Source organism: Mycteria americana, chromosome 12 (genome assembly GCF_035582795.1).
Source record: "Mycteria americana isolate JAX WOST 10 ecotype Jacksonville Zoo and Gardens chromosome 12, USCA_MyAme_1.0, whole genome shotgun sequence".
In the NCBI taxonomy this organism is placed as follows: Eukaryota; Metazoa; Chordata; class Aves; order Ciconiiformes; family Ciconiidae; genus Mycteria; species Mycteria americana.
In genome coordinates, this window is record NC_134376.1 from 4,625,597 (window position 1) to 4,643,796 (window position 18,200).

At 46.7% G+C, this 18,200-nt stretch overlaps 1 protein-coding gene across 4 annotated transcripts in view; it reads left to right on the forward strand.

Annotated features, from left to right (window-relative positions):
- Positions 1-18,200, forward strand: part of RNF216 (ring finger protein 216) — an 84,959-nt gene that overhangs the window by 24,741 nt on the left and 42,018 nt on the right. For all 4 annotated transcript variants that reach the window (XM_075515626.1, XM_075515627.1, XM_075515628.1 and 1 more), the window contains 8 exons: positions 498-600; positions 2,114-2,278; positions 3,264-3,378; positions 3,664-3,803; positions 5,392-5,442; positions 6,446-6,583; positions 7,600-7,748; positions 8,209-8,287. In XM_075515626.1, the coding sequence (XP_075371741.1) occupies positions 498-600; positions 2,114-2,278; positions 3,264-3,378; positions 3,664-3,803; positions 5,392-5,442; positions 6,446-6,583; positions 7,600-7,748; positions 8,209-8,287 (940 nt within the window). The remainder of the gene's footprint in view (positions 1-497; positions 601-2,113; positions 2,279-3,263; positions 3,379-3,663; positions 3,804-5,391; positions 5,443-6,445; positions 6,584-7,599; positions 7,749-8,208; positions 8,288-18,200) is intronic.

Consider the following 18,200-nt stretch of genomic DNA (forward strand, 5'->3'; position numbering starts at 1 on the left):
CAATAGATGCATTTGCTAGATTTCTATTAATGCTGCTAATGCTGTGACTGTTCTTTCCTGTATGGTCTTCATAATGTTAATTCCAGAGCAGCGGAAAGCTAGTACACCTTGACTCTTAGTCGTGCAGGGTTTGACACGTGCTCAAAGGAGGCATCACTTTGCATGGTTTTACCCATGGGTATGAGTGGGGAAGTAAGCCTGATTGTTCACCTCTGGCATGGAGAGATACAGGCTGGTTAGTAGGTCACCTGTACAAGCTTCTCTTATGTAAATATAATTGTTGAAAGACAAATCTATTTGTCTCATACAGCCGATCATTCTTTACTTAATTCTCAGTCATTTACTTTGTTTGCTCTAGTCTGAGACCTCCCTTGGTTCTTACAGGGCAGGTTGTGACTTGCCTGCCCAGTCTCTTAATTATAAGGTACTAAAAATTGGACAAGCAAGGAATGAACCTGAGCTCCCAAACCCTAAAGTAACTATATTTATCTTTTCAGACTCTGTAACTTTCTTCTGGAAAATCCAGATTACCCAAAGAAGGAAGGCAGAGTGGTTTTAAATCCCAGCAGCAGTCTGCTTGCCAGCCAAGATGAGACAAAGGCAAGTGCGAATATCCTCATCTACAGCATGCTTCCCATCCAATCTGTTCAACCTGAGCAGATCTTGGGATGTCTGGTTCTGTTCATGTGTATTTGTAGAGTACCTGGTTGAGCTATATGTTACAGGAGGCCTCTGGGTGCATTTAAGATGACGTTAAATAGCAATACTTAGTTGCTTGCAAGATAACTTCAAGACTTTCCTGTTTTGCTGTTAGGTAGCTGCACCATATCTGCTCTTGCCTTCAGCGACACCCTCTGCCCTGCCTGCCTGTCAGCCACCCCATCTGAAGTGTTCATTTTGAGAACTGATACAAGAATTCCTTGGTCATTCTGTCACGTGAGGTAGACTTGGCCTTCAGGATTCCTGTGTGGCCTTTAGACATTGCCTTTCAGCTTCCTAACTGTGAATGTCCCTACAGTTTCTTGATTTATTTTAAGTCCATTTGACAAAAATTCCTCTGAGCTGCTTTGAGTATGTTAAAATATCTGTGTGTGGCCTGAGAGAAAGTAATGTCAAATACCTCTTTCTACTCTTGGAAGCATCTCTCAACCTCAAGCCAATAAAGTTGTTCACCCTTCATAGTAACCTAAGTGTATCCTCTCCTCGCTGTCTTCTGCAGCCATGCACAACGGCTTTCATAGAATCATAGAATAGTTTGGGTTGGAAGGGACCTTTACAGGTCATCTGGTCCAACCCCCCTGCAAGAGCAGGGACATCTTCAACTAGATCAGGTTGCTCAGAGCCCCATCCAACCTGACCTTGAATGTTTCCAGGGATGAGGCCTCCACTACCTCTCTGGGCAACCTGCTCCAGTGCCTCACCACCCTCATTGTAAAAAAATTCTGTCTTAAATGCACTCTAAATCTGCCCTCCCTTAGTTTAAAACCATTGCTCCTTGTCCTGTCACAACAGGCCTTGCTAAAAAGTCTGTCCCCGTCTTTCCTGTAGGCCCCCTTTAAGTACTGGAAGGCTGCTATAAGGTCTCCCCACAGCCTTCTCTTCTCCAGGCTGAACAACCCCAACTCTCAGCCTGTCTTTGTAGGAGAGGTGCTCCAGCCCTTGGATCATTTTCGTGGCCCTCCTCTGGACCCGCTCCAACAGCTCCATGTCCTTCTTGTGCTGAGGGCTCCAGAGCTGGACGCAGTACTGCAGATGGGGTCTCGCCAGAGCAGAGTAGAGGGGCAGAATCACCTCCCTTGACCTGCTGGCCACGCTTCTTGTGATGCAGCCCAGGATATGGTTGCTTTAAACTATGTGGCGTGCGTCCTGCTAGGAGCAGAGCTGCAGCGTGGTACAGCTCAGGGCAGGTTACCCACACAAGTGCATAGAGCAGTAGGCTTCACACCCATGTTGTGCTCTAAGCTGATGGTTAGATAGGTGCTCAGGACTGGGTGCCATGTAACCTGAATTTTGGGTGGTCTTGTAGAAGGTCCTGATCACTGAAAGAGTGGTTTGGGGTGTTTTTGTGTGTATTTACAGCAGCCTTTTTATATCTTTCACATTTTCTCCTTAGGTGCCTAAAGTGGACTACTTCGACTTTTCCAAACTTGCCCCACTTGATCAGCGGTGCTTTATTCAGGCAGCTGACCTCCTTATGGCAGACTTCAAAATGCTGAGCAGCCAAGATATTAAGTGGGCACTACATGAACTCAAGGGACACTATGCAATCACACGAAAGGTTCTCCGGTTCAACTCTGTTTTCTTTCCTAGGGTTATCTCCCATGTCTGTGGAGAGCAGTGCAATGTCTTTTGCCATACTGTACCATCTGCTAGCATGTGGTTATGGTTTTTTCATAATGTTCCTTTTAAGGAGTATTAATCCATTTAGTAGAGACTTAAAAAAATTTATTGGCCAGACAGAATGCTGCAGGAAGTTTTTACTTTTCTCTAATAGGAGAACTGGGGAAACACCAGCTAGTTGATTGTAGGTGATGCATTAAACTGAGGAGTGTTCCTGTATGTTGCTGCTGAAGTGCAGTATAATTGCCAATAAAGCCTAGACATTTAGCTGAATCTTAAAACATTTAACTGCTGCTATTAGTTAACTGACTGCATGTAATTGAAAAGAAGCCCAAGTCTCACTGTCCTGTTTCTTCTTATTATGACTTGGGGAATGAGCCCTGTATTACTCAAAGAGTTTCACTGTAATGGAGCTGTGAAGAAACTTGTTTTAAGTATCAACAAACTGAATGTAAATGTGGCTTCAAGCTTTTGACTTGGATCTACTCCTCTGACATGCTCCTCTTGTTTGAGCTTCTTTCTCCACTATTCCAGGACTTAACTAAAACAAAAACTCCATGTCTCTTCACTCACTTGATTGATCACTGAGTACTTGAGCTTCGTTTTTTTTTTTAATAAAAAAACAAACCCAAGAACAAAAAAAAGCTAAACCAGCTCTGTTGCATCAGAGTGGGCACCAGCTGTATTAGAGTTAATAGCTGAGGTGTTGTGAAGCATCGTTCAACTGTTGTTTTTATGGAATGATTGTTTTATGAGTACATAAAGCAACAAGTTGAGCAAAGGAAAGAGGTATACTTGCCTCTATATGGGGTGTTGGGCTTTCTGGTTTTGGGTCACTTATGCACATGTTTGTGCTGTGCTTCAGGGTGAAGTATGTGCTTCTGCTTTATTCCAGGTATTTAAGTCTGTATGTTGTGTTTTAGGCCTTTTCAGATGCCATAAAAAAATGGCAGGAGCTGTCTCCTGAAACCAGTGGGAAACGAAAAAGGAGGAAAGAAATGAATCAGTATTCATATATAGACTTCAAATTTGAGCAAGGTAAATTCCAAGCCGTATGTATCGCGCTCTCTGCATGGTTATTTTAAGCAGAACTGGCTTGCAGCAGAAAGTACTGTTGTTGAAGAGGGATGTGATCCCAAAACAGCTATGTTTCTGTCACTGTCTGGTATCTGTTTTGGAGATATTCTTCATTAGTACCTCTGCTTGGTACAGTGCTGTTCGAGATGCTGAAGTTAAGCAGCTAGCGGTGTATGGAGGGAGAGACATTTAAGCTTAGTTCTGGATGCTCCATCCCATGTCATTGTGCCTTTAACTCTGCTTTAGGAGATGTGAAAATTGAGAAGCGCATGTTCTTCCTGGAGAATAAGAGACGGCACTGGAGATCCTATGACAAGCTCTCTCTTCTCCCACCAGTGCTACTGGAGCAGGAATTCTATGAGCAGAAAGTTAAAGAGATGGCAGAGGTGAGTGGTAGGAGCTGCTTTGATCTCGTGGTGCGAATGACTTCAACTACTATAGAGGTCTTGGCCCTAAACATGGAAATCTGCCTCTTAGAGAAATTCAAATGCTGAGCAACATGTTGAATAACTACCTTTGCCCCTTTACTACCTGTTAACGTGTATGACTCTTCCTGTGTAACTGTTTTGGAGTGTAGTGGTTTAACCCCAGCCAGCAACTAAGTGCCACCCAGCCGCTCGCTCACTCCCCCCTGGTGGGATGGGAGAGAGAATCAGAGGAGTAAAAGTGAGAAAACTCATGGGTTGAGATAAAGAAAGTTTAATAGGTAAAGCAAAAGCCACGCACACAAGTAGGGCAAAACAAGGAATTCCTTCACTCCTTCCCATGGGCAGGCAGGTGTTCAGCCATCTCCAGGAAAGCAGGGCTCCATCCCGTGTAATGGTGACTTGGGAAGACAAATGCCATCACTCTGTCCCTCCCTTCCTCCTTCTTCCCCAGCTTTATATACTGAGCATGAGGCCATATGGTGTGGGATATCCGTTTGGTCAGTTGGGGTCAGCTGTCCCAGCTGTGCCCCCTCCCAACTCCTTGTGCCCCCCAGCCTCCTCGCTGGTGGGGTGGGGTGAGGAGCAGCAAAGGCCTTGACTCTGTGTAAGCACTGCTCAGCAGGAACGAAAACATCCCTGTGTTATCAACACTGTTTTCTGCACAAATCCAAAACGTAGTCTCATACTAGCTGCTATGGAGAAAATTAACTCTACCCCAGCCAAAACCAGCACATGGAGGAAAAAACCAAGCACAGTGTCTCATATTTACTTAAATATATAGCTGCTACTTTTGCTGTTGAAAACCTTCCATACATCTGCTAATGTCAATGTATAGTCCATGATACAACACTGTTCTGGCCTTTTTTTTGCTACAAAGTAGTAAAAGCTCTACTAATTAATTATTTTCTCTAATTGTTAGCAGGCTTCTCTGCTTCTTTAGGGCTTGTAATTGCAGCTCAGTGTTGGTGGTGAATAATGGCCAGGCCCAAGGCAGTGTGTCCACTCACTCTGCCTTCCACCAGTTGGCAGTCCTGTGTCTCCAGAACGTCTTGTCCTGTGCTGAGGACTGTGTATTTTCAAGCAGAACCCTGCAGCGCTCGCTGGTGTGTTGTCTTCCCCTCGTAGTCTGAGGGAAGACTGAATTCACAGCTCTGCACCTACAGTCCTTTCTAAAGTAGCTTCTTAAAGATCCTTGTCTCTTAGGCAGATGGATAGCGTCTCCTTTTAAACACAAGGCTAATGTTCCTTGGGGCTTTCTCTGGAGGGGCCCGTTGGGTGAGATCATCTCTGCCCATGGAAACCTGAACCAGCAGCCCTCCATAATACAGAATTCTGTTCTTTGTTCTTGCTGCCTTTGCTTCTCCCATCTGTTTTAGCTGAATCATAAATAGCTTAATGGATTGGAAGGATGGGCCGCGTGATGTTGTAAGCAGACAGTGAGCCTTTTATGGTGGTTTGTAAGTCCTGAGATAATGTAAAAGAGTGTAGAGGCTGGAAAATTGCTTTATCTATTCTATAAATACAGATGCATATGTCTCTCTTACAGCATGCAGACTTTCTCCTTGCTCTGCAGATGAATGAGGAGCAGTATCAGAAGGTCAGTATCTACAATGTGGTCTCCTGAGTTCAGCTTATGCATAAACATTGTTTTGCACTTACTACTTCACAGACTCTTTTGGCTTCTGGAATGGAGCTTTTCTGAAGCTGCATTTGCACTGTGCTGCTTTTGCTGAGCTGGCAAAACCTGCATAGTGTGTGTTGGCTGGCTTTTAGAAAAGGTAGACAAGAGCCGAGTCCAGCAAGACAGTATTGATGCATGTAATGATCTGTAGTAATTCAGTCAGCTGCTGCTTGTATCTTTACTGGCCAGAACAAACATTGCAATAGAATAGTACCAGGTTTGCTCTTGCTACCACCATTATGTCTGTTTAAAACAGATTTGCTGCTGTTGGAGTTCTGCCAGTGGAAAGACCTTTCTCATTTGCAGAAAGGACTCTAAAAAATTGAAAATCAGGTCTTTCCCTTTAAACAAAGAGAGAAAAGTTAGAGATCAGTTCAGCAGCTGTGGATTACCTTTTTGTTCTCAATGCCCATTTTTCTTACAACTTTGGAGATGTTGGACCTTTGAAGAAGTGGGCATACTTACTCTGTAACAGTGGCAAGCTTCTGCAGTAAAGAGGCTGAGACAAGGTCTCTCCAGGCAGGTGGGTAAATGTTCCTTTAGAGGGCAACAGATCTGAAGCTTGGTTTTCCCCATATGAATGGTACGTACTCTCTGCTGCTTCCCTGCGACTGCAGCTTCCCAAACCCAAGATGCTTCTCTGCCTGTGAGCTAAGAATTATTAAAACACCATGCGTTCCATAGCTTTTTGGAACCTGTCAAGCAGGACATGTAGATATTAAGTTACTTAAAACTGAGTTTCTGGTTGTGCTTAGTGAGCTTTGACCACCAAATAGGCTATCTAATGGAACAGTGTATAACTGTTGCTCTTTTTTAGAATTAATGCTGGCATTGTTTATGGCTTGCAGTTGTATGTGCCTGTATGTTGCTATAGCTGTCGATGTTTTGATGATGCTAATACCTCTGTTTATGGCTGCAGGATGGTCAGATGATAGAGTGCCGCTGTTGTTACGGGGAGTTTGCATTTGAAGAACTAACTCAGTGTGCAGATGGTCACTTGTTCTGCAAGGAGTGCCTAATTAAATATGCTCAGGAGGCAGTCTTTGGCTCTGGGAAGGTAAGAATTTCCCAACTGCATGAGGGGAAAATGGGTAAATTGCTACTGGGAGATCACATCGCTGTTTGCATAGTGTTGTTGCTTAAATCAGATGTAACTGCACTTCCCAGGAAACATTTGAATGGAATTGTGTCCTGAAATCCAAATCCAACAAGTGAGTCTCACCATCAAGTGAAGCCAACAACTTCACAATAGGATCTTTGCTGAATAGGATTTCAGTTTTGCTAACCTCCATCTTTTGTGCTCTGTGCTTAGGAACTTGGATTACTAGGAAAACTTTCTACAGCATTCATAATAACAACAATAACTTGCACTCCTCTGGTTTTTATTTTCTACCTAATAAACCAATGGTATCTGCCCAGAGAACACAATCTTATCTGACTTGGCCAGTCTCCTCCTAGCTAAGAGTGTTTGTCCTTCATAATATCACTGTGATCCCAACTTAATTTGGGGGTTGGTTCCTCGGTGATACTACTAACCTTCTTAGACTCCAATTTAGCTAACAATTATCCTGGTACTTAGCTGAGCTATAAACGAGTTATTAACCTGCTCTGAGGTGTGCATGCTGCTTTGCCTTGAGATATGATGATCAAATTGTGGGATGCTTTTGTACTCAGGGATCTATATTTCATGTAAACATATAAACTGGCAGCTGTATTTTTTATGACTGTATTGACAAGAATGCAACACGCTGTTCGTGAGCAGAGTGCTAGTTCTCAGCAGAGAATGTACGGTAATAACAGGCCGCTCTGTGGTCACAGTGGACGTGGAGTGAGTGAACTGTGATCCCAGCTATCAACAGCATCTTCACGCCCAGTGTTTGTCTGAGGCCTGATCTGTTTAACTGCTCGTGTTCTTTCCATAGCAAACCTGTTCTCTGGCAGTCATCTGCTGACTTAAGCTCTATTCTCTCTAAGCAAGGCTCTGTGCTGGTTTATTTGGAAATGTTCTGGGTACTGAGTTCTTGTCTGTCGCCAGCATCGTACTGAACCTGAGCTCTCTCCTTCCAACCCTAGTCAGAGCTCAGCTGCATGGAAGGCAGTTGCACATGTTCATTCCCCACCAGCGAGCTGGAGAAAGTGCTTCCAGAGAACATCCTCTGTAAATACTATGAGCGGAAAGCTGAGGAGGAGGTGGCTGCTGCCTGTGCAGATGAGCTTGTCAGGTAGGTGTCCAGCAGAGGATGCAGACTGCACTTACTGTTGTAGAAAATTGTTCCCTGAAACCCCTAAATGTGTGCTGGCTATGAGATAGGTAGCTTTCAGAGAGCTGTATTATAAATTCAGGCTTCTGCCTTCCCAGGTCTGTTTTTATTCAGGTTGGTCTGCCTTTGACTAGGAGAAGATTAAAATTCAATAGGCTTGTCTCCCCCAAGATGTGCTTGCCAGCTCTGTGCTGATCCTCTAAATTACATGGTCAAAAGCAGTGCTGAGCATATAATATTTTGATTGCAAACAGGGAAGTGATTGAAGAAATATGAGCAAAAAGGCGGTAGTCAGCACATCCTGGCAGCAAGTGTTTGGTTGGCAGCCTTATTAACTACCATGTAGCTATTTGACTAAATCCGCTTTCAGCAAAGATATGTTTGGCACTCTGCATTAATGGCATCTTATTTTGGGCTGCAGGTGTCCGTTCTGTAACTTCCCAGCTCTACTGGACAGCGATGTGAAGCGGTTCAGCTGCCCTAATCCCCGCTGCAGAAAGGTAATTGGGGGATACTTTGCCATTTGGTCTCTTCTGGAGTGTTGGGCAGGAGAGCTGGGAGGACAACTCACACCACTTGGTAGCAGGTGAATGAATATCTAATGTGGCTGCATGGGGCAGCAGTCGAAGTATTTGCTGGATCCTACTGGTATTCTATAAAATTGTGTGGGTGGATAGATGAGAACAATATTCCTTTCTTTCCTAGGAAGGTGTTGGCTAAAAAAGCTTCTAGATGCCTTAGGCTGCTGCGTTGCATATACAGAACTGGTTTAGGTGAACAGGGAGCTGGGTGTTTAGAAGGTATAAAACCAAACTGTAATCCTTTATCTAATGAAACTTCTGGAGAATGAGCTGAAACGACCTTACGTGCTATCCTTAAGAGAATTAGCATCTGCATTTTTCTTTTATGCTGTTGCCTGAATACAGATTCAGTTTGAAATGACAAAAAACTTGAAGAGCTCACTGAAATGTGTCCATTCAAAGGGCAGAAGATCTTTGTGCTTCTCTCAAAGTTTGCTAATAGCCATAACGGGAGAATCGTCAGGCCCAATGGGGGGATGGAGTGGGGAAAGCTTGCTGCTGCTTCTGCACCATCTGTTCGGGGGAAAAACAGAAGCATAGAAATGTGTTTCCCAGTCTCCTGAATGTATGCAGAACCCCACTTATCTGGTGCCAGTGAGCCGAGGCCAGTTCAGTATCAGTGTCTAGCACTGAAGCTACAAGGCGTCTTGCATAACTTTAGCCACAACAGTGAATTCTCATGCAATGTTCAGGGAACTGCCTGTCCCCCAGCAGAGATTTCTGCTAATAACTGAAATTCCTCTTGAGGGCATTAACCTTATGCATGTTGCTGCCATAGCTTTGAGTTCTTGTATTGATGCGATACCACCATTTGCCTGTATTGAGAAAGTAATAGGAAGTCAAATTCTGTTGTCTGGAGAAATTAAAGTTGCCAGCAGTGAACTTTGCATTCTGTAGTGAAAATTGAACTCACTGGCAGGGGAAGGCTGCTTGTGAAAGATGCACGATTCCATTTTAGATTGCTGATCTCCAGATATGTTTTGCTAACACCCGCCTCTAGCATTTGGGAAAGAAATGTGATTCTGATGGATCATCGAAGTGTCATGAGCAAGGAGGTTTGCTAGGCACTAGGTGGCAATGTTGATTCACGTTTAAATAAAAAAAAAAATTTTTTTTTCCCCCCCAACCCAGAGTTGTTTTCAAAATGTACATATGTCAGCACCACAGAACAAAATTCAGGCTTGAAGAACATGAACGCTTCAACGTGCAAAATGAATTGAAGTCGTTTTTTTCCTAAAATGTGTAATGTGGTACAGTAACTGTGGTAAGAGGGGTCAGTGCTGAAATGTCCCTTTCCTTCTGGTTTGCTGTTTCATTTCCTTCCTAGCGTACTGCCTGTCCCCCCTCCCTGGGGTTGCAGCATTCCAGTGGGCTGGATTTCTGGTTTCCTGGACAGCTTGTGTTGATTCATTAGCTGAAAATCTGCTGAGTAGCTTTGTGCTCTTCTTAGAAGTCTTAAACGACTTTAGGATTTGAAGTTGAGGGTGAGGAATTCAGGTAGCAGGATGTGGTGTTGTCTCACAGCAGCAACTGCAGTGGTTCTTCATATTCTGACTACCTTCTCTCTCTCCAGAATGAAGAATTTTGGTTAATGCTCTTGCTTGCAGGAAACTGTTGCCCTTAGGGAGGAAAGGGCTAGTCTAGGGAACTGTACAGAGGTTGGAGAGGATGCATTGGCTTTGCTAGCAGTGCCTCTGGCAGACTCTGTGGTGGTGATGACTGATGCTGGAAGGAGTCCCTCTCTGCCTGGAAGGACTGCATTTGCACAGCTGAAGCTACAGCGAGAGGAAGTGTGGAAAGGGAAAGGTCAAAATGTGCCTCTCCTGAAACCTCAAGGCTCTTCAAGGGCGTGTAGAGGAGGACCAGATAGTGGTCCTGTTGTATTTCTGTGCTCCATCACCTGGATCCTTTGTCTTGCTTTGAGAGTTCATGTTGATACTCCCAGGCTTTCCTTTAAATCTTGCAGAGAGGCTGATTCGTATTTGGGCCAGCTATGGATGTAGTGTAAAGTAAGTGATGGGAACCAGCTGGAAGCCTTCATTTTGGCTGTATATATATATGTATGTTGGGCTCAATAATAAGAGCAGCTCTAGGCATACCCAGGTCACTGCTTATGCATCTCACCTGTAGTTCCAGTCATTTGCACCTTGCAGGGACCAAAATGTGGCTAATTGTAACCTCAGCAACGGGCAGAGCTGCCGGTCGCCTTCTGTGACTGAACGGCTGCATGGAGAGCATGCAGATGAGCCTGCACCATCTGCCAGGGCCACCGTGGCTCCAGCTGTGTGGCGTGAAGTTTGGCTGCTAGTTAGGTGGCCAGAGCTTGAATCTTAATATCATGAACTGCAGGGTGGAGGAGAAGCTTAATTAGCCGAGGAAAAACATTGCCCAATCCACCCTATGGGTGCGTTCTGTGTGTGCAGTCTGAGCTGGTGCTGGGGGAGAGGCAGCTTTTGCTCAGACTGGTTTGAGTTTTGAGATTTTTGCTCTGTAACCGATCGCTGACCGCGCATGGAGCCAGGCTTCCCAGCAGCAGGAGGATTTGCCAGCCTGCTCGGTCAACCTCCATCTTATTCTACGCAGGGATCCCTGCGTGGAAGCAGCGCTTGAATTTCTCATCTCTAATGATGCGTGTTTCTCCTCCCTGTGCTCTGACAGAGCAAACCAAAGCTGGCAATTCTGGTAAAACTAGGAGCGGCACATGTTGCTTGTTGACTTGTGCAGCACTGGGAAGTGAGCGTGCACTTTTGCACGTTGGGGGAAGTACTGTTTCCCACCAGAAAAGGAAGTCCATCCTTTCTGCTCTGCCTCCCTCCTCCCAAGACCCCATATTGTTGGTGAAGACAAGGCTTTTGTTCCCGGGCTGCTTGCTGCTATCCCCAGCGCCGTGTTGCGGGTGGGGGAGATGGTCTCCCCTCTTTGCAGTCTCAGCACAAAGCACTGCAGGGCTTTCAGCCAGCGAAGAGATGGGGAGGTGAAAGCTGCCGTTGCCATGGAAATAATGCATGCACGGAGCAGTGCCGTCCCTCCGGTGCCGGAGAGCTGGAAACCCTCAACGCTCAATTCATAGCCAGGCCTTGCAGACACTTGCATTTCCAAGACTTTTCCTTTAAGCACCTTTGCATAGCTTAAAATTTTTGTTACTTTCTTGTACAGAGTTGTTGTCTGCCTCGGTGCTGGCTGGACGCGAAGAGGTGATGGCGTGTGGTTGCACGGTGCTGAATTGCATTGCCCTCGGACTGGGCAGCTGCCCCTCTTGTGCGTGCTGTTAAGGAGGCTGTTTGGGGAGTGGGTTTGCCTGCTGGGCGTCTGAACTGCCACGCTGAAAAAACGAGTATTGATGTGCCTCTGTCAGATGGATAAAATCTCCGCTCTTTGGCCTTTTTGTCTTCGGGTTAGGCTCTCTGGCCACAGCAATCCTTGTGTGTACTTTTAATTTGCAGGACCAAGACGTGGTGTTTTAGGGGACTTCTTTTTAAGCTGCTAGAATGTCTCAGGATTGATTTCAAGGTGCTGGCTAGGAACAGATGCACCCAGCTGCTTTTAACCTTCATTTTCTGTTGGAAACGAGACAGGTTTAAGCTTGTACAGACTTCTGCCTAGCAAGCTGTGTCTGAACATGGCTTCTCTTAGCAGGGTGCTAACACTGCATCCACAACCTATGTTAATAAGCGTAAGTCACGTTGTATGGTTTGCAGCAGCTTTGACGCGAGTGGCCTTGCTGAAGTAAATTGTCGCATGATGAACAAGACTTAAAGTTACAGAAGGAGCTAAGGGGCATACTGCAATGCCTGTGATCTCTGTACCTGGTGCGGTAATGGGGCACACAGCTGCTTGTGATTCAGAGGTAGGTAACAAGGCAGCCCCAGCCACCTATGATCCAGTTAAAAATGTTTTATAGGGTGCAAGGGGAAATGTTTGTGTAATCAAGTACCCAGCAGCAGGGGATGTGTTCAGGATGACATAGCCTTCCAAGGATGTCATCCAACACATACCACAGGGCCCATTACTTCTATGCTAGAAGCTGGCCCATTGCTGCCCGGAGCTGCCCTGCCCGACTCCAGATGCGCTGCGGTTTTGGGCTTAAGCTGTATCAAAATTTGTCACTGGCAGGGTACGTGTGCAACATGGAAGAAAAAAAAAATTGTTCTGGTTAGAGAAATTGATCTTGTCCAAAGTGCCTCAGAGTAGGATGTGCATATGGAGAATTACTTAATTCTCCTTGTTTTGCAACATGTTTTCCCAGCTGTTGAAGTCTGCTGTCTCATTCAGCTTCCTGACAGCAGCGCAAACATTTTGAAGGTCCCATGGCCCCGTCCCATTCTCTGCTCAGCCGTTCTTATTGCTGTTCTCCGTATGCTTTTCCTTGAGCCTATTTATTTAGATTTGATTGTTACTTAGAGCTTAGCCCTAAAGCTTTAGTGGAGAGCAGAGCCAAAGATGGCACTCGCTTATGGCAGACCCCTGTAATTTCTTTCTGGTGGCGATGACCTCAAGAACCAACTGCCTTGTTTAAATTCCCATCCTCCTGTGTCTGTGTGAATGCAGCTTAGTGGAATTAGTTGGGATGAGGAAGAAAGGGAAATGTAATGTGGAGGGCCTTGCTATGCTGGGGACGGTTGGGAATGGAGCACTCGTGCCTGCGTACACTGTTGTCCGGAGGCCTGTCTCCCACTTGTCCAGGCTGGCAGAACAGTCTAAGCCATCTTTTTGTGACTCTGCCATCTTTGTCCTCAGCGTTGCATCCCTGAAACCTCCTGCTCTGGAGCTGTCGGCTTTCTCCTCCAGCTCACTGCCTTTGCTGCACCCTTTTTAAATGAGCGGTGCGCATGGGAACACGCTCCACTCTATTACTGCCAAAACCACAACAAATGGCAAGTTTCCGTCTGTCGTCTCAGCTCGGCTCTGAGGCACTCCACGGCTGGGCAGGCGATTTTCATTTTTCTTCCATAAAAGGACATTGAAACTCGTCTGCAGCAGCGATGCTCTGTGCTGCAGGCAGGGCGAGCGGCGATGCTATCGACGGCAGCGCCAGCAGTACTGCAGCAGGAGCGCTGGTGATTTCCGTATCACTCCTCAAAGGGATGGGCAGGAGGGAGGGACCAAGGCCGAAGGTGGGGTTGAGGTGATTGTAGGCAGCAGATAACACCTCAGTAGATTTTATTGCCAAGTCCTAAAGGAAGATAGATAACAGGAGAGTGCTCCTGGTATAGCAAAGCCTTAAAAGTACAGTCCTGTGTAGGAAGAGTGCACACGTGCTAAACCACGTGGTCTGTCCCATCTAGGCGTGTAGGGTCAAAGTTGCGTGGGCAGTGCTGAGAGTCGGGAGATCTTCTCATCCCCAGCTTTATGCTGGGCAAGATACTTACCTTTGGGGGGGCTGCAAGGGGAACAAGGGAAAGCCACATGCCAGGGGCTCTCCTTGCTTCCCTGGAAGCTGGACGGTGCATGCCCACAGCTTGCTCCCTGGCTGAGAGGGAGCATCTAGGAAATGAGCATCTAGGAAAGCCAGGGACAAGGAGTGAGTTGTCCCCCCGGGAGGAACTCCTGTAGCTTGCTTTTTGGTGTATACTTGGTCTGGGCTGGGAGCAGCTACAAGAATTGAGTGGTGCCAGCAGTAGCTTGCTCCTAAATGCCCCTTTCCAGAGAGGAGGCACGATGATCAGCCCAGAATCACTCTTTGCCTTGTCTATATACCTGCCACCCTTCCTTGGGACATGTAGGAAGGGGCTGTAGGAGCTCCAAGAATATCACCTGGAAAGAGGGTAGGAGCGGGCTGGGTTAACTGCTGTGGTGGGGTGGAGAGACTCCATCAGTGGGAGCTCAGGTGCTGCTGTTTTTACAAGGTCAAGTCTATTTATGCAGTGGTATGTGGAAATGCTTCACTTGATAAATGAGTCTGACAGAGAAGGAGAGGGCCAAGCACAGCCTGGAAATGGACCTGAGGAAGGAGGTCAGTTTAAATGGGGTATCTGTCTCTTAAAGGGGGGGAAAAAAAGCTGCTGAAAGCAAGAGCTCAAACTAGTCTCTTTAAAAATAGACCGTCTAAGTCAGTGCAATTTCAAGCAACAAAGCTTACTCCTGTGCTTGCTTTCTACCTTATATAGCAATATCCATTCAGTGAAAAGGCAATTCTCCCACTGTTTACTGACCAGTGAATACCTCTTTGTCAGGTCCATAAGAGGTAGCAGTGCTATCTTCCCTTCATAACTTTGTCCTTTGCCGAGGAAAGGTCCAGAGGTAATAAGCTGAAAACAACTTCATGTGGGGATGGAAACTTCAGCCTCAGCAGTCTTGTTTCGCCTTCTCTCCCTGGGCGCAGCCTGCGACCATTTGGGCAAAGGAGCTGCTGAGAGCAGCTGCAAATCTGTGGGGGTCGGTGCAGATGTGCGATGAACAAAGTCTTTGGAGATAAGCTGATGGACTCCACGAGGGGCTGGATAAGAGCACCATGGGTGGGTGGTGCCGGGGTGTGAAAGGTCTTTGGCTGCCTTGATGGTGGCAAGTTGCTGGAGTGGTCCCATAGCCATACTGCTGAGGCTGGAAGGACCCTGAAGGCTGTAGTTGTGCTGAGGGCTGAGCAGAGGCTGAGACACACTGCAGGCTGAGATGAGCTGTAAGTTTTGCTTTTTCCTCCTAGGTCCCTTTGAAAAAGAAAGGGAGGAGTGGTGTTCTTCCATTTCATGGAGGGAATAAAAGAGGGAGTAATGTAATGTGATTGCCCTAACATCAGGGAGAAACTCTAAACCTCTGTACGGACCAGAGTGCTCAGATTGCTTGATTTGTTTGATTTTTAAACAGTGAAGTAACTTAGCCTCTGTCACTTGTCTGCCCTCACAACAGGTAGTGATGCCACCGAGCTGCCCTGGGACTGCTGTGGGAGCTCGGCACAGGTACCCTTCATGGCAGCAGGGGCGAGTTTAAGGTTAAAACTCTGCCTGATGCTACTTGTATTTGCAGAGCATTGGAGCAGGGTTATCATTTTGCTGCTGCAGTGGAAATGGAGGTTGGAGAGGATGGAAAAAGGCTGTTCCCAAGCCAAATTAAAAACATTGTTCTGACCTTAGTCAAGAAGCTACATCTTCCCTCCCCCTCACATTCCTGTCGTAGTAATCACTGATCTCTAACCTCAGCTTCATCTGCCACAGCCAACCACTTAAAAATGCACTTTAAAAACCCCAAGTCTCTACGTACACCTTGTCTTGCTGTACCTTAGCGCTTCCAGGGCAGTTATCTTTGGAGGGGTGTGAGTCAGCAGTGAAGGTTTTGAATAGTATTGTGTCAGGGCAGCTGATGACTGTCTCCTTTGGGCTGGAGCACCGAGATGGCCTAACCTGGCGTGTGTAGTGCAAGGAGGTGTTTTGCTTCTCCTTTCTGTATGCACATAAACAGATTTCAGCAGATGACAGAGTCATCAGACTTCCTGAGCTAATACAAGGCTGCTGCAGACGATGTCCATTTTGGAGGCTGTCAGTAGAATTTGCTTCCTAATTTGGTCACAGTGTGCTCAGGGCTGGCCTGCTTTCCTTTTTTCTTTCCTTTTTTTTTATTTTAAAAACACCCATCCTTTTACATCGTTGTCGTGGAGGGGAAGCTGTTTGTGTCGGAGAACCTCCAGCTCCTCTCACTTCCTCTCCGCAGAGGAAGTGATACTTGAAAGGTCTCTTTGAAAAAGCAATGCAGTTCTGAAGCTGATCTTTCCAGTTTTTTTTTTTCCTCCTTTGCTATTCTTTCATGAGCTCATCTCAATGAGCTTGCTGGCTTTTTATCCCTTCTGGGTGGTCATCTAAGCCTTTAGTGCTAGAGGACTTTGGAATAGTTCTCTTAAGTGACAGAGGGAGCTATGCTGCAGTTAAATAATAACATTGATAAGCTGATATATTGGAATATATATTGCAAGGGGGAGATGTGTGATTTCAGCTAATGGAAAGAGCATGTGCTTTGTTTTGTTTCATACATCACCACTAACGAGGCCTGATACCATGTAGAAAGCTGTAAATGCCAAACACTGGGACAGAAGTAGTGTGGCTGGGCAGCTCTGCTAAATGACCTTTAAAAGTTAGCTCATGTGTCTTGCAAATCCTCAAGAAAACTAGGGACTGCCAACCCCTTTAGAAGATGCCTGCTTTTTGGTGTTGGACCAGTCAGCCCCAAACAAGCCGCCTTCCTGGCGTGCATGAGACTGACAGCGGAAGGGCTAAACTATGTGAGTTTTCATTCAGCAATAGGAACAGCTGAGGAATCAACACCAAACCTGTAGGCTCCTTTTTTTCTTTTATGGAGCAGATCATCTTGAGTGCCATCACACAGCACGTACAGGACAACCAGGTGATCAGGCCCCATCAGCATGGGTTTATGAAAGGCAGGTCCTGCTTGACCAACCTGATCTCCTACGACAAGGTGGCCTGCTTAGTGGATGAGGGGAAGGCTGTGGATGTTGTCTATCTAGACTTCAGTAAAGCCTTTGACACCATTTCCCACAGCATTCTCCTGGAGAAACTGGCTGCTCATGGCTTGGACGGGTGTACGCTTCGCTGGGTAAAGAACTGGCTGGACGGCCGGGCCGAGAGTAGTGGTGGTGAATGGAGTTTACTCCAGTTGGTGGCCGGTCACAAGTGGTGTTCCCCAGGGCTCTGTGCTGGGGCCAGTCCTGTTTAATATCTTTGTCAATGATCTGGACAAAGGGATCGAGTGCACCCTCAGTCAGTTTGCAGACGACACCAAGTTGTGTGGGAGTGTTGATCTGCTGGAGGGTAGGAAGGCTCTGCAGAGGGACCTGGACAGGCTGGATCGATGGGCCGAGGCCAATTGTATGGGGTTCAACAAGGCCCAGTGCTGGGTCCTGCACTTGGGTCACAGCAGCCCCATGCAACGCTACAGGCTTGGGGAAGAGTGGCTGGAAAGCTGCCAGGCAGAAAAGGACCTGGGCGTGCTGGTCAACAGCCGCCTGAATATGAGCCAGCAGTGTGCCCAGGTGGCCAAGAAAGCCAACAGCATCCTGGCTTGTACCAAAAATAGCATGGCCAGCAGGACTGGGGCAGTGATCGTGCCCCTGTCCTCGGCACTGGTGAGGCTGCACCTCGAATGCTGTGTTCAGTGTTGGGCCCCTCACTCCAAGAGAGACATTGAGGGGCTGGAGCGTGTCCAGAGAAGGGCAACGGAGCTGGGGAAGGGTCTGGAGCACAAGGCTGATGGGGAGCGGCTGGGGGACCTGGGGTTGTTCAGCCTGGAGAAAAGGAGGCTGAGGGGAGACCTCATCGCTCTCTGCAACTACCTGAAAGGAGGGTGTAGAGAGGTGGGGTCGGTCTCTTCTCCCAGGTCACAAGCGATAGGACGAGAGGAAATGGCCTCGAGTTGTGCCAGGGTTGGTTTAGATTGGATATTAGGAAAAATTTCTTCACTGAAAGGGTTGCCCAGCATTGGAACAAGGTGCTCAGGGAAGCAGTTGAGTCACCATCCCTGGAGGTATTTAAAAGAGGTGTAGATGTGGTGCTTAGGGACGTGGTGTAGTGGTGGACTTGGCAGTGCTAGGTTAACAGTTGGACTTGATGATCTTAAAGGTCTTTTCCAACCTAAATGATTCTATTCTATGATTCTGTTCTGGACTTAGCAGGAAGAGGTGGAGGGATTTTCAAAGTGATGCAGTCAAGGATGCAGCTCCAGCAGCTTTATTCAATGCTATCAGGACACTTGTGTGCCTTAGACGGTGAAGCTATTGCTGTTGAGGGAGCTGCTGTCTGTGTTGGAGAAGACTCCCTGACCTTGGAAGCACAGGGAGATGCTGGGTTACCTACTCAAAGCCAGCACTATTTTAGGTTCACAGTACATGTTG